The 14337-nt window shown below is 35.5% G+C and overlaps 1 protein-coding gene across 8 annotated transcripts in view; it reads right to left on the bottom strand.

The window, feature by feature from the left end:
- Nucleotides 1-14337, bottom strand: part of LOC143242764 (transforming growth factor beta receptor type 3-like) — a 120608-nt gene that overhangs the window by 91009 nt on the left and 15262 nt on the right. For all 8 annotated transcript variants that reach the window (XM_076486265.1, XM_076486276.1, XM_076486292.1 and 5 more), the window contains one exon: nucleotides 13846-14026. In XM_076486265.1, the coding sequence (XP_076342380.1) occupies nucleotides 13846-13927 (82 nt within the window). In that variant the 5' untranslated portion in view covers nucleotides 13928-14026. The remainder of the gene's footprint in view (nucleotides 1-13845; nucleotides 14027-14337) is intronic.

Below are 14337 nucleotides of genomic sequence, written 5' to 3'. Positions count from 1 at the left end.
TTTTATTTTTATTTTCCCTTTTCTTATTTTTATCTTTCGAAGCTCTACTCAAATAAGTTGAGTCCAACAACGCAAAATGCATATTATCTCTTTATGTTCATCGGCCTTAAGATTTTTGCTAGTAATGTATATGAGAACAGAAAATTGTCGCTACTGAAATAAGTATTAAATTACTGAACAACTTAAATATCTGTTAAAAAAACACAAACCAAGAGTATTGAAACGTGTGCAAGAACAGAGGCATTAGTAGAAATACTCGAAATTTCTTATATATTTTAAGTTCTCTGAAACGAAATCGAATTAACTATACCAGTAAAGCGAAATACGTGAAATTCGTTTGAACAGAATAAAGCACGACACGCTTGTCTATGTGGAAGATTAATACGTTGTCCTGTCAAAGCTTTCAACATAGTCTTACTTTTTCAATTTCTGGAACAATGCGGTGGAAGGGGGGGGGGGTAACTGGAACGTTTCGATTTTACGTTCCCGACCAAAACTTGTCAATAGTTTCGTTGTCTGATTTATGTATACACGTTGCAATTAAAGTTTAGGTACGAAAAAAAAAGAGTATATTGCTGCTAAGAAAGAGAGAGAACAGCCACCAACAATAATATATACTTCTTAACGCTATTAATAACAGTGCAGTACGTCACAGTGAAATGAGTGGTTAGTAAGATATGATGTAACGCGTACAAGATACAAAATTCTAGAAATACATTAAGATGTGGGTTTCGTTTGTTCTGAATTTCGCGCAAAGCTACACGAGGGCTATCTGCGCTAGCCGTCCCTAAGTTAGCAATGTAAGACTAGGGGGAAGACAGCTAGTCATCACCACCCACCACCAACTCTTGGGCTACTCTTTCACCAAGAAATAATGAGATTGACCGTCACATTATAAAGTACTTACGTCTAAAAGGGCTAAGGGTGTTTGATGTGAAGGGGATTCGAAACCGCGACCCTCCGATTACGAGTCGAGTGCCTTAACCACCTAACCATGGAAGAGCCTAAAATGTGGAATTAAAGAATTTACAGTATATGTGAAAGGTTGTTGGTGCTATACTATTACAGCTTTTCAAATGTAAAAAAAAGGCCTACTTCTTCATAACTTTGCTTTTTCGAGAATATACGAATAAAAGGACAACATTTCCTAACTGGATGCTCTAATAAAAAAATCAAACTCGTCGAGTATTATGACAATATGTTTATTTTTCGTTTCAATTTGTACTCACTACATGGTCAACTGAAACGACACCAAAATGTTTCTCTTTTATCCCCCACATGTCGCTGATATAAAAAACAGTTAATATTGATAAAAAGCGAACACATTTTAAGCGAAAAAAAAAGCTTGCAGCGTCATCTATTAGGAAATACAACTAAAACTAAATATGAATTTTCGAAATTTAGCAAATCTTTGCTTCTTTCCATAACCTTCTGTTAAATCGAAATCATGACGAAATAACACAATAATACTCGTTTTTTGTGCATTTATTTTTCTGTCATCCTATACGCATATAAAGCTACTGCATTTCTCTCTCCCTTGAAACTTCGGAAATTGACCAAAGAAAGAGGGAACACAACGGAAGTATACATCTGATAATTTTGTACGCATGACTACGCTCGTTGAAGCCTTTTGAATGAAAATTATCAGGACCAGAACACAATACTGTGGGATAGGGTTGTAACCATGGTAACCATCACAGTTAATTACGTTTCACGTAGATGATAGATACGTATTAATACCATATTCCAAGATCTGCAATTTAAATTCCAGGATTATTGAACGCATACACACAGAGAAAATATATATAGATTTACTAAAACTCTAAAGACACTACAAACATCATTACGAGCACTTTACCACTTTTATACAGATGCGACTACAATGAACTGCTTTTAAGTTAAATCACATTTCATTTCTATTCCATGCTAAAGAACTAAAATCCCCGCGGTGAAAGAACTAATTTCTTTTAAAAGGAAGAGTTTCTGTAATGTGTTATTCATAAATTACTGATGTTCAAAAGAAAAAGACACTTTATTTATACAAACCGCACTTGCAACGGGCATTTTTCATTCATTCACAAAATCTGAATTAATAATGACTATTACGTACACTCACATTCATAACTTTCAAAGATTTCCAACCATTATAAGAGAATGATGCTGCGCAGTGCGTGTACAATGGTCCTTCTGGCACGTTGCCAACATTCCTTTCGAGAGAAATGAGTGTTGACAGCAAGCAATACATGCGCACATACATATACACACACACACACATTAAAATTATAATGGTTTAATACAGAGATGTGTATGCGTGTACGTATGAGTATGATATTGATATGAGAAATACACAATAACTTAAAAAAAAATACCAGTTATAAGTACAGGTTAAAGAAACTTCAGATTGATGAACAGACACGTACAAATGTAAATACATAAATAAAAATAATAGCTACAGCAATACAAAATATTAACAGGAAGATTAAATAGTATACAGTGTGCAAACAAAATGAATAACACAAACAGGCATAGATGCACCTGTACTAACAGACAAACAGATGCCGAAAACGTACGTTTAATAAAATCTGCACTCGTGTACATAGTGCGTAGAATATTAATTATTATATACCTTTTTTTTAAATACTGATAAACAAAATTAAGCTTTCGGTTATCAATTTTGCACTCCCACATCACAGTCACGTCAGATATGTAATGAAAAAAAAATCGAATATTAAAACTACTTAAAGGCTGAATTAACAAATCGTTTATTAACCAGCATTGGAAATTTTCCGAGATATCAGTTTCAGTTTCTAAATATAAAAGCAAATTCGTGACAAGCTTAATAATTCTTACCTGCTAGAAACTCCTACGTCATAAGGGCTTAACTACTTATAAAGTGTTAAAAATGAAACTGATTTGTCGCCGAGAACGTTCGCTGTGCACATAATTAATAAAATGATAAACATTACATCAATGTGAATGTAACAGAATATATAAAGATGAGATACTGTCGTTGTAAGCACGGCAGTTCAATATTTTTACATTAACTAGAATATCTGAAATCGACATCACGTGCTCTTCCCTCACCAATCACGATGAACTGATCTATGTAGTAGTTATGAGACAGCATCTTATAACAACGTCATCTTACTACAGATGAAACTTTTAAATATCATATAATTTTAACGGAAACTTAAAGAGTATTCGTATACATGGTGTTGAGATGCTGGAGTTGTGTTCATGTATGTATAGAGTAGCCGTATACACATTTAGATACTACAGTTGTGTTCATGTATGCAGATAGTAGCCGTATACACATTTAGATACTACAGTTGTGTTCATGTATGCAGATAGTAGCCTTATATACGGTGTTCATATATTACAACTGTGGTAGTGTATGTAGAGATTAGCTGTGTACGTGATGTTGAGTAATACAGTTGTGTTGATATATTTGTAAAAACGGCTCGTTTGGATTGAGAAATTTTTTTACGTTTTTCTGACCTTCGTCAGAAGATCGAAACGTTGTTCACTTCTCTACGTAAAAAAAATTTTCTCAACCCAAACGAGCCGTTTTTACAAATATATTTCTCTACAAGTGGATAGTCCAAGATGGAACTGGCATGATGAAGTCACACTCGGAACAAACTAGTCCAGAGTAGTTTACAGCTCAAACTTTCTATTCCATATTCGCATTCGTGATCGTTGGATGTGACTCGTTTGAAAAATAGAGCCTTCCAGTGAGTTCAATCTTGAGCCAATAATTCGCAGTTCTTGTAGAGTACGTTTTTTTTTTTTCGTTTTTCTAGAGTGAACTTATGTGTCGTTTCAATGATTATATATTATCCACAATTAGGGTGCCGATTGTTTGGAATGTTGTCCAATATCGTAACTAGCGGCCTTAATCCAGTGAACTTCTTAACTCTACCCTAGTCATTCCTGCTTCCTGTATTTTCCCTTTGCATGCCGGGAATTTTGTTTCAGGCCATTTTATCCTCGTGATCTTGAAAACAAAATTCCAGGGAAAACAATCCACCTGTTGCACGTGGTCCAACTTTGATATGTACAGAACTTTGAAGCCATTATTAGCCCAAAGAGTTCATCCCACGTGGAATTAATTTTGTGCCCCACAGTGTGTTTCTTAGAGACCTTAATGCGGTGCTGACCTTTAACATTCTCTGGATCACTTCCTCCTCCACAAAAATACTTCTGTCAGGAAGATAAGCCTGTCTTCTATTCATTACTAGAGTTTTGGTCTTTATAGACCAGGGAGGGTCAGGATCACGTGGACCTCTTCCTGTACTACAAATACTGCTTTGGTTTAAATTTAGCACCAAACTGCATGAGAGTTATCCGCACTTACCCGTCCATATTCTGGCAGGGAACAACTAGAAGGAAAACAGCTAGTAATATAACACCCACCGCCAACTCTTGAGCTATTATTTTACTAACGAATAATGGAATTGACTGACATAATGAAGAAGCTTGGATGAGAGTAGCCCTGCTGGTTATCAGTTCGTATTTAAGGGCACGCTAAAAAGAAAAGCGCTTCATAATCAGCCATAAATCTTTTTCAAAAGAAAGACCCCCTAATGACCTTTTATCTTTCAGTCGACACAAGTTATTCATGTTTCAAATTGAATGACCACTCCAGCATTTAACTCGTTATAAACATCCTGAAGTACACAGAAACAGATGACGACCATCATGGGACCACAGCCATCACACAGACAGGGAACAGAATTGACACAAACCCACCTGTTAGTTATCATGAACCTATCGCACTATTTAGCATGTACCGGATTTCTGATGAGCCTACACTGCGTCTAAATCAAGAAAACGGACTTAGTTTATGCCTATTAAGATGTTCTACGTCAAGCAGTATGATGGAATGAAATTCTCAAAATGAAAATAGAACGTACTCATCTTGGTAAAGTGGACCCGTTCTTGAAAAAGAGAAACGACAAAGCAGGTGCTAATACCGCCTTAAAAATAAGTTCCAGCACTCAGTATCGGTTAGTCCCAGCAGAATTTTATCTCCGAGTTGTATAACATATTCAGTTCTTTTCACACTAGTATGTAAGTTTATTAGGAGAAAACACTAATGCTTCCTTCAGTTTACTTTGAAATGCAAAGCCTCACGACACCTGATTGTGTAGTAAATAGGTTCACTTTTCCTCTTACAAGACTCACGTATTCAGTTGAACAGGGTCAGAGACCCAAGGAAGTTAAAGATGTTCCCTGTTATGCATAATTCCTGCAGTCACTGCGCACGTGAAATTATTTTAACAATTATATATTAAACGAAATCCAATCCACCAGCTTCTGGTGAAGGTTTGTTTTGAATTTTACGCAAAGCTACACGAGGGCTATCTGCGCTGGTGAACGTTACCAACTGCGTTTACAAGAATCTTTCTTAATTTTTAACCAAAATAACAGTGAATAGCTAATTCATTAACCCAAGCTACGGAAATATGTTGGCAGGTGACATCCATGCAACTTTTTGTTTAAAACATTACACTGAAGCGTGGTAGGATGTATCATATAACAATAATAATATACAGAAGTAATAACAGTCTTCTTCGCCGCTTTGGTTATAATTTACACCAGTAGATTTTTGTTGTAAAATAACAAATTACGACAATTCTTCTATATTATATAACTTGTATCCTTGCTCAAACTGCTCAAGTTAGCACAGATTCAATACGATACGTAACTTAAAAATATATACATTAACACAACTACAGTATTTCAACACTGTGTATACGCGTACTCTTTTTGTACACTAACACAAATATAATATCTTAATACCGTGCATACCTGTATTATCTACATATACTAACAACTATAGTACCTCAACACCGAAAATACAGCTACTCTCTACGTACACCAACGCACATACAGCATATTAACACCCTCCACAGAGCTACTTAACATACACGAACACAACTATAACATCTTCAACTCTAATTAAAACAGCCTTATAATTTGAATATTTTATCACACACAGGAATCACTGGCTCAGAGACCACAGCTAACAAAAATGCATGTAAACACAAGGCAGTGTTACAATTTCCATCCCTCTACCCTTATTTTTTAAAATAAAATAGAGAAAATGGAATGGAAAGCAGTATTAGGCAAATTGGTGTAATAAATGAAAGAGATAGAGATAGTTCATAACTGGCGGTCTATTAATATAACAGTCACCGTAAAACTACCAATAAAAGAGGCTCGCGGCAGTAACCACGTTTTTATCATTGTATAAAATCACTATGCTGTAAGGTTATTTGAAAAATGAACCTCTTGCAGGAAATGACGGGAATAAACTGACAAAATATATATTTATTTTAGCCTTTTAACTGCCCCTAACAATAAACTAACACATGACTATGGGAACGTTTGCAGGTTCATAAAATGTTCTGGAGTCTTAAACATACGGCTCCCATAAATGTATGTACTGATATTAGGGTTTAAAACGGTTGCTTCAAATACCATCGATCTAACGCACGCTTTAACTAAAGAGCCATGAAAGCCCAGTCCCCCGAAACCAGACGGTTGGGAGCATAAACCAAGCTCAAAATCATGGGTGCTGTTTATAAAGGTCTACCGTTGCTGATAAAAACAACAACAACAACTAAAAACCCTATATATCCAACAACGCCGCTCTAGCAAGAGGGTGTGTGATTGTTTTCTAAGTAGATATTAATCAAAGTGAACTAACTCCCCTTTATTGTTGTTAGAATGAGGAAGTTAAAGAGATCATATACAGCAATTCTTTTGTTTCCTTTGCTTCACAGCAACCCAATGGCAAGCATAACTTGGAGGGTGGGGGGTAAAAACACGTGTATCACGCTTCAGCAGGCCAACCACCACCAGGACGGACCACAGGTTGACATGAGGCCCTCAACTATCCCGATCTTTCCTATACCATCATAAAAATGGTTTTCTAAAAGAAAGGTATGTGTTATTATCGATAGGACAAACGGGGGCCGCTCAAGGTGTGCCGAAAGTTTCTGCGTGTGCGCACTTTGAGAAAAGTTGACGAGGCCAAGAGAAGAAACACAGCACGCGGGTTGCTCGAGGGGCGAAATTACCTCCAGACCAGTTTGAGGGAAAGCTAAGAGGAAGTTGACTTAATTCTTTCCCAAGTTTCCGGACACAAGCCAAAGAATGCCGTTCAAAGAAAAGCTATCCCTCTTTCATCGACTTGTATGGCCTGCTTCTACAGAATATGACGCATTCCCAGCTCCTCCCATTTCTCCATTCTTATAGAATTTACTGGCAGTTACACGAAAAAGAAAACATATAATGTATTCCCGGTTTTTGATCTTCACTCCTTTCAACAGTATCCCCTCTCCACTATGCCGCATTTTACTACATGCACCAACAACATTTTCTGGGTCTCAGTTCTGTGACAGAGGTGGTATCGAGAACCATGACGTGTACAATGAAGTAACTAGGTACTTATGCATATGTGTCCCACCTGCTCCAGAAAAAAACGTGTTTGTCAATCACTACTGATCTAGATGTCGCAGACACTCAATATGGCATATAAATACCTTTAACTATGTACTACATATCGAGTTTGATTGTTTTTATACGCTAAAACCATTGAAAATTTGTCGTGTAATAGATTATACTCAAAACTGGAAACACGTGGCTCCTTTTCTACTTGTAAGTACAATAAACATTAAAACAGTTTTAAGCTTTATAATAGCGTATTTATTACTTTAGTGAGACAACGATACTCCTTACACAATGTTTCGTTCAATTTTCAAGTTAGCGAGTTGAAAAAATAAGATTATACCATTTACTTTCTTGAAAAAAATTAGGCACATACTTCAGTGTAACATGAACAATTCAGTCAACATTTAAAAACAACTGGCACTTACTTCAGTGTAACATGAACAATTCCGTCAACATTTAAAAACAACTGGCACTTACTTCAGTGTAACATGAACAATTCCGTGAACATTTAAAAACAACTGGCACTTACTTCAGTGTAACGAACGATTCCATCAACATTTAAAAACAACTGGCACTTACTTCAGTATAACGTGAACGATTCCGTTAACATTCTACACTTAATTAGAATTTTGGCAACTTAAGTGATCAGAATAATAAACTTCAAATACCACATGATAAGTAAGAAAGAGGTTAGCCAGTCATTGTTTCAACACTGGAACAAGTCACGGACATTGTTATAATGAGATGTGTCACACACACAAAACACGTTAACCATCGTTTGAAATAACGAATCTGTTAAGAAAAGAAGGAAACGTATCATCGTTGGTTAACTTGCAGTAACTACGGGTCAGTTTAAGTACTTCTTGAAAAATCGCTAAAATAATTTAAGCCTTCAATAGCAGTAGTAACTGATGTATAATACTATATTTAGAAAACATATGTATACATGTTTTAATAATGGAATATTTACAAGGGGTTCTTAAAGTTTATCTAAAAATATGTTATGATATACTCATGGTAAGGATCTACAATTGTACGTATAAATGTGTTATGATAACAGTACTCACGGTAAGGCTTGCAAAATGCTCGACGTCTGACCTGAAGATCTTATACAAAACACGTAAATATTGCGTTTTTTTATTTCTATTTTATCCAAGCACAGTAGCTTGTTAATCTGAATATTATTTAAGGACTGGGAGTTATTACAGAATACTGAGTGGCACGTATACTTCTTTTAATATTCAAGCTGCCCCCTATGGACTTACAACACTAGAAACCTGCTTTTGATACCCGTGGTGGGCAGAGCACAAATAGCCCAATGTGTAGCTTGGTGTTTAATTACCATAACGAACAAACAAAATCAAGTTATTAAGATTAGTACTTGGGTATGAATAGTGAGGGAAACGGTGAATATTTTTAGGTTCTCACGACTTGGGTTTGTCAGATTTAACATAAGGGGAAGAGGAAATCCGTGATTCTCATAGCAGAGCAACTTAGGGTTATCTGCTGTGTCCACAGAGGGAATCAATCCCGTGTTTAGCGTTATAAATCAGCAGACTTACCGTTGTCCTACCACAAGAGATTTATAAAAACTATATAATAAATTCTAAAACAGCGAATATAAAAATATGAATTGTTTATACAACAAATGAAATGTTATTTAACACCACATACTTTGATATTTTTAAATATCTGTTTGTTTCAGAAGTTAAAAAAGGGTTACCTGAGCATAAACGTTCCTAATTTCTAACAAGAGGGACGACTACTAGCTAATGGCGCCCATCGCTAACCCTTGAAATACTTTGTTTTGACTGAACAGTGGAATTTGACCGTTACTATAACGCTGTATTATAATTGAAAACAAGTTTCCTGTCCAATACTTTAGTCAGAAACAACAATCATCAAAATACTAGCCCAAATACTTGCTTTTAGTGAAACGTCTCAGTTGTAAACATCAAAATACTAGCCCAAATACTTGCTTTTAGTGAAACGTCTCAGTTGTAAACATCAAAATACTAGCCCAAATACTTGCTTTTAGTGAAACGTCTTAGTTGTAAACATCAAAATACTAGCCCAAATACTTGCTTTTAGTGAAACGTCTTAGTTGTAAACATCAAAATACTAGCACAATACTTGCTTTTAGTGAAACGTTTTAGTTGTAAACATTAAACTACTAGCCCAATACTTGCTTTTAGTTGCGTCTTAGTATTATTAACCTGAAAAGTTCCATAGGTTTTTGCAAATCCAGTTATTCTTAGAAAGTTAAAATAGCCTTTAAAAGAATACAGCCCCCAGTAAACTCTAAGTAACCCCGGTATTATTTAAGCCCTTCTAGGCATATTTTACAAGCGTCAGTGTAATTACACCAACTACCAAACACTGGCCCTTCCAGCGTTGAGTTACAGATTTCTAAGCCGGAAATGCTTGAAAGACAGACAGACACCAATGCATTCGAAGCTGAAATGAAATAACATGACTGCTTCAACGGCCGTGTCTACCATTCTTTTTCGACACGGAGAGTAGAAAGGACAAACAATTCTGTTTTCTACTCAATCCACCTATCATCCTAATCCTACCAATCCTTAACCCTCCCCTTTCAGTAGCAGAAAGGGAATGGAAAACAACCAGCTACAAGCGCATAAATTGTCACCCTTGGCACCTGTCGTTTGACAACTTCTCAGTAACATTTTACAGCTTGTTTCCATTAGGATCCATAACAGGTCAGCAGCCCAAGCTTTTCAGTCCTGGTGAAGCAAGGATATACTGCTTGAGAAAGATTGTGTGCCTTGACCGACAATGTAAAATACATGGTAGTCGAGAATGAAAATAACATAAACAGAGTTACAAGATGAATTGTGACAAGCCATGAATGCTGCATTAATCATGAATACATGAATCATGAAGCTAAATTACGATTCTTGACCTATCGTGTCAACTAAAAATTGTTCCCAATAAACTAAAGATATACAGATTAAGATAAACAAGGAGCCATAAACGATTAAGTGTGCTTTACAATAACTACACCCGCACTTAATTTCTCCATCAAAATTGGTAGCATTTCTTCGCTATCTTCGAATTCACAAAAATAGAAGTCCCCTCACAAACCACACAGCTACAACACCGAACGACCACATAACGGAGTTATTATACCAAATTTAACATATCTTTTAAATATAACATCCTGAATCGTCGATGAACCTAAGGAACTTGCGAGTAAATGCAAAAAAAAAGTAATGATACAATAACCACATTATTCTGCCATATCCAGTACCAATACAGACTTTCACCCAATGCTAGGGTTCGTCAGGATGGTTGGGTTGCGACAAACATAGCAGAAGGACAATAAAAAATGAGTAAACTTTCGTGTTAATGTGAATAACGTAATGCATCGCTGAACTATACAAAAAGTAATTCGATTTCTCGAAAACAACTCCGATCTGTTTTCCTCTAAGCATATCTTTGCGACAATTTCTTTAGATGAGCAGTAATTTATTATTTCTTTTTACTATCACTATGATTAATGATACTTTATCACACGAACTCTGTCAAGATGTTTATTTCAACTAAAATTAGATTAGCAACCCCCAAGCACCGTGCATAAAGCAGTACCATCTAAACCCACTAAGCCAAGATAAAAACGTAATGAAAAGGTTTTTCTACTTATTTTGTAAGCCTAATTATCTGAGTTAAAAGTAAAGATTTCTACTTGTTTTGTAAGCCTAATTATCGAAGTTAAAAATAAAGATGTGTTACTCGTCTATTTTCCCTTCTAAAAAGAAGATACACAACAATGATAAATGAGTGGAATTTATAAATAGAATTATGATTAAACAGCGTAAACACGTATTGCTGAACTGACAAATTACGGTACGTGAAAATTCACATTTATGTCGTTACTGTTAATAATAATTAATTGAATAGCAAAGTTCTTTTTATCGTGCATGCAGTTTTACCATATATGTGTAAAAACTAAACATATATAACTTTCTACTACAAAGTATGTAGTTCACTAGCAGTCTAAATGGTGCAGATATATTTTCATGGCTTATACAGATAAGCCTAAGTTTTTATACTTTAAACTCTGTGTAAATGATTGGTTTGTTTTGAATTTCGCGCAAAGTTACTCGAGAGCTATCTGCGCTAAACGTCCATAATTTAGCAGTGTAAGACTAGAGGGAAGACAGCCAGTCATCACCACCCACCGTCGACTCTTGGACTACTCTTTTACCAACAAATATTGGGATTGACGGTAACTTATAACACCCCAACGGCTGAAAGGGCGAGCATGTTTGGTGCAACGGGAATTCAAATCCGCGACTCTCGGATTACGAGTCGAAAGCCTTAACCCATCTGGCCATGCTGGGCCCTACGTAAATGAATTACGTCGTATCAACTTATTTTGAGCGACAACTTTATACAGGAAAATTGATAATTCTAAGAACTTGTAAACAAAAGAAATTTAGAATACGTTATAACAAACCAACCATATTACATTTGCAACATCCAGCACCGACGAGGCCTTTCGCCAGGTGGGTTAAGGCGTTCGACTTGTAATCCAAGGGTCGCGGGTTCGAATTCCCGTCACAAAACATGCTCGCCCTTTCAGCCGAGGGGGCGTTATGTTCGATCAATCCCACTATTCGTTTGTAAAAGAGTTGCCCAAGAGTTGGCGGTGGGTGATAATAACTAGCTGCCTTCCTTCTAGTTTTACACTGCTATATCAGAAGCGGCTAGCACAGATAACCCTCGTGTTGCTTTGCACGAAATTGAAAATAAACCAAACCAATCGCCTGGTACTAAGATTCATCAGGTCTGTTGAGATACGACAGATAAAATGATGGTCGACAATATTCGTATCATTGGTTACATGAGCAACTATGATGTGAACTAAATTAAGTAAGCAAGTTGTAATAATAATTATTATTATTATCATCAGTTTTATTACGTCACTAACAAAACAGATTTTTAGGGTAGGAGATGATATCAGTACCTCTTACCAGATAAAAATAAACCATAATATACATAACATATTAAACATTCGCCTGGAATTGAATCACCTGAGTTAAGCAGATACGGTTCTAGAACAGCGGTAACAAAACCAGTAATCTGGTAGAAGGGAGAGCTGAAGTAGAATACGACATATTACGAAACTCGTCAACAAATGGCGACTGGAGAGAAGGCCCCACAAATAACCACACGAACACATTCCCGTCTCAATTCCTCTGCATAAACACGAGCACAGCAGTTGCTCGCTTTCTCTCTTCATTATCAACAGCTGCAATGTCAGGCATGTTTATTTACTATTTAAATACCTGTAAAACGACAAAATGAATGATAACCAAATGTTCAAAATATACTGCTGAAAACTACTACTGATACCCTTCCGCCTACTTTCATCGTGTTGGGCTCAAGTGTTTTGAGCTCTGGAAGATCTCATCACATCACGTAAATGTGGCTTAAACTTTCCGAAATCTGTCTCTTTGAAATACCATCTACATAAATACATTCAGAAAAACAATATTTTTTTTTTCCTTTTTACCATTACAAGAAAGGTAGAAAGAAAGAAATGAAATGGATCATTAGGCAATGAATGGCTAAAGCAATGAGAACATCTATAACTAAATTTTGAATCTAAGAGAAATAATAACTACTGCATTTATAACAACTTCTTACATTCATTAAGAACCTTGATTCTCAAATTGATTCTCACATCATCCATAAAAATGTATTTGTTTGATGAATTTCATATGATGATATTTGAAGGTTTATCTGAGCTAGCCATCCATAATCTAGAACTTACAGACTAGAGGGAATGCAGCAACTTAACATTACCCACTTACAAGTCTTGGGATGTTCTTAATCAGCAAATGTAGGATTGCTAGTGATACTATAAACACTCCTACAGCTGGAAGGGAGAGAATGTTTAGTTGTGGGATTCAAACCCAGGACCCTCAGATTTCAAGAGGAATGTATGCCACAATAGAAAAATAAAGTTTTTAGTTTAACAATTGAAACTTGAATGTTTCACCTCTCTTTTACCAAAATTAAAACCATGTTAAGAAAGAAAGCAAACTTGCAAATCCATGAAGTGAAAATTTTCTAAAGTTATACTTTGTGAAGCCCCTTGACTCATTCAATAAAAAAATAGGAGAAATACATCCAATTGATTAATGATATATACAAGAAAAAAAAACAAAAGCACTTGACAGATTAATAAGAGACATGTGCAAGCTATTAAAAATATAATTACCTCATTAGAAATTTGATGAAGTAAATAATATCTAAAATTTAAATTTTTCAGCCAAAAATAATATAAAAAGATTAAATGGTTCTTACATTACAAAGAAAGTTGGTATTTTAAGTAGACACTAATTTAACACTTACCAGAGCTTGATATTGCTTTTGTAAAAGATGGATTACTTGTGGTAACCACCAAAACTGCTACTATTATGAGGTGTAATTTCATTTTTCAGATCTCTGCTTACTGTGATGGCTTTTTTCCTAGTTACATCTACACCTTGATAGAACTCCAAATCCACTTCTCTTGAGGTGATGTCTACTAATTCTGAAAACAAGATCTCACATGAAATACACAAAGAACCTGAAGTATTATCTTGCATGTAAAAAAAAAAAAATGTTTTTGAGTCCTCTGATAACACAGGATTTTATATAGAATTATTTATAACTGTCTCATAAGCAAAAGACTTCAATATTAATATCTACTGCTAATGTTCTGCATCCTCTATAAATTAACTATTCAAAGATCACGTGCTGATGTCTTGAGGTAATCATATTTTTTTGTAAGTCAGACTGCACAAAAACTATTCCAATAGAATGCCTTAAAACAACACAACTTACTCATACTCTATCATCTTT

This window comes from Tachypleus tridentatus, chromosome 2, assembly GCF_004210375.1.
Source record: "Tachypleus tridentatus isolate NWPU-2018 chromosome 2, ASM421037v1, whole genome shotgun sequence".
Lineage (NCBI taxonomy): Eukaryota > Metazoa > Arthropoda > Merostomata > Xiphosura > Limulidae > Tachypleus > Tachypleus tridentatus.
The sequence above is the reverse complement of the archived record's forward strand: the minus strand, read 5'-3'. Positions and strand labels throughout refer to the sequence as shown.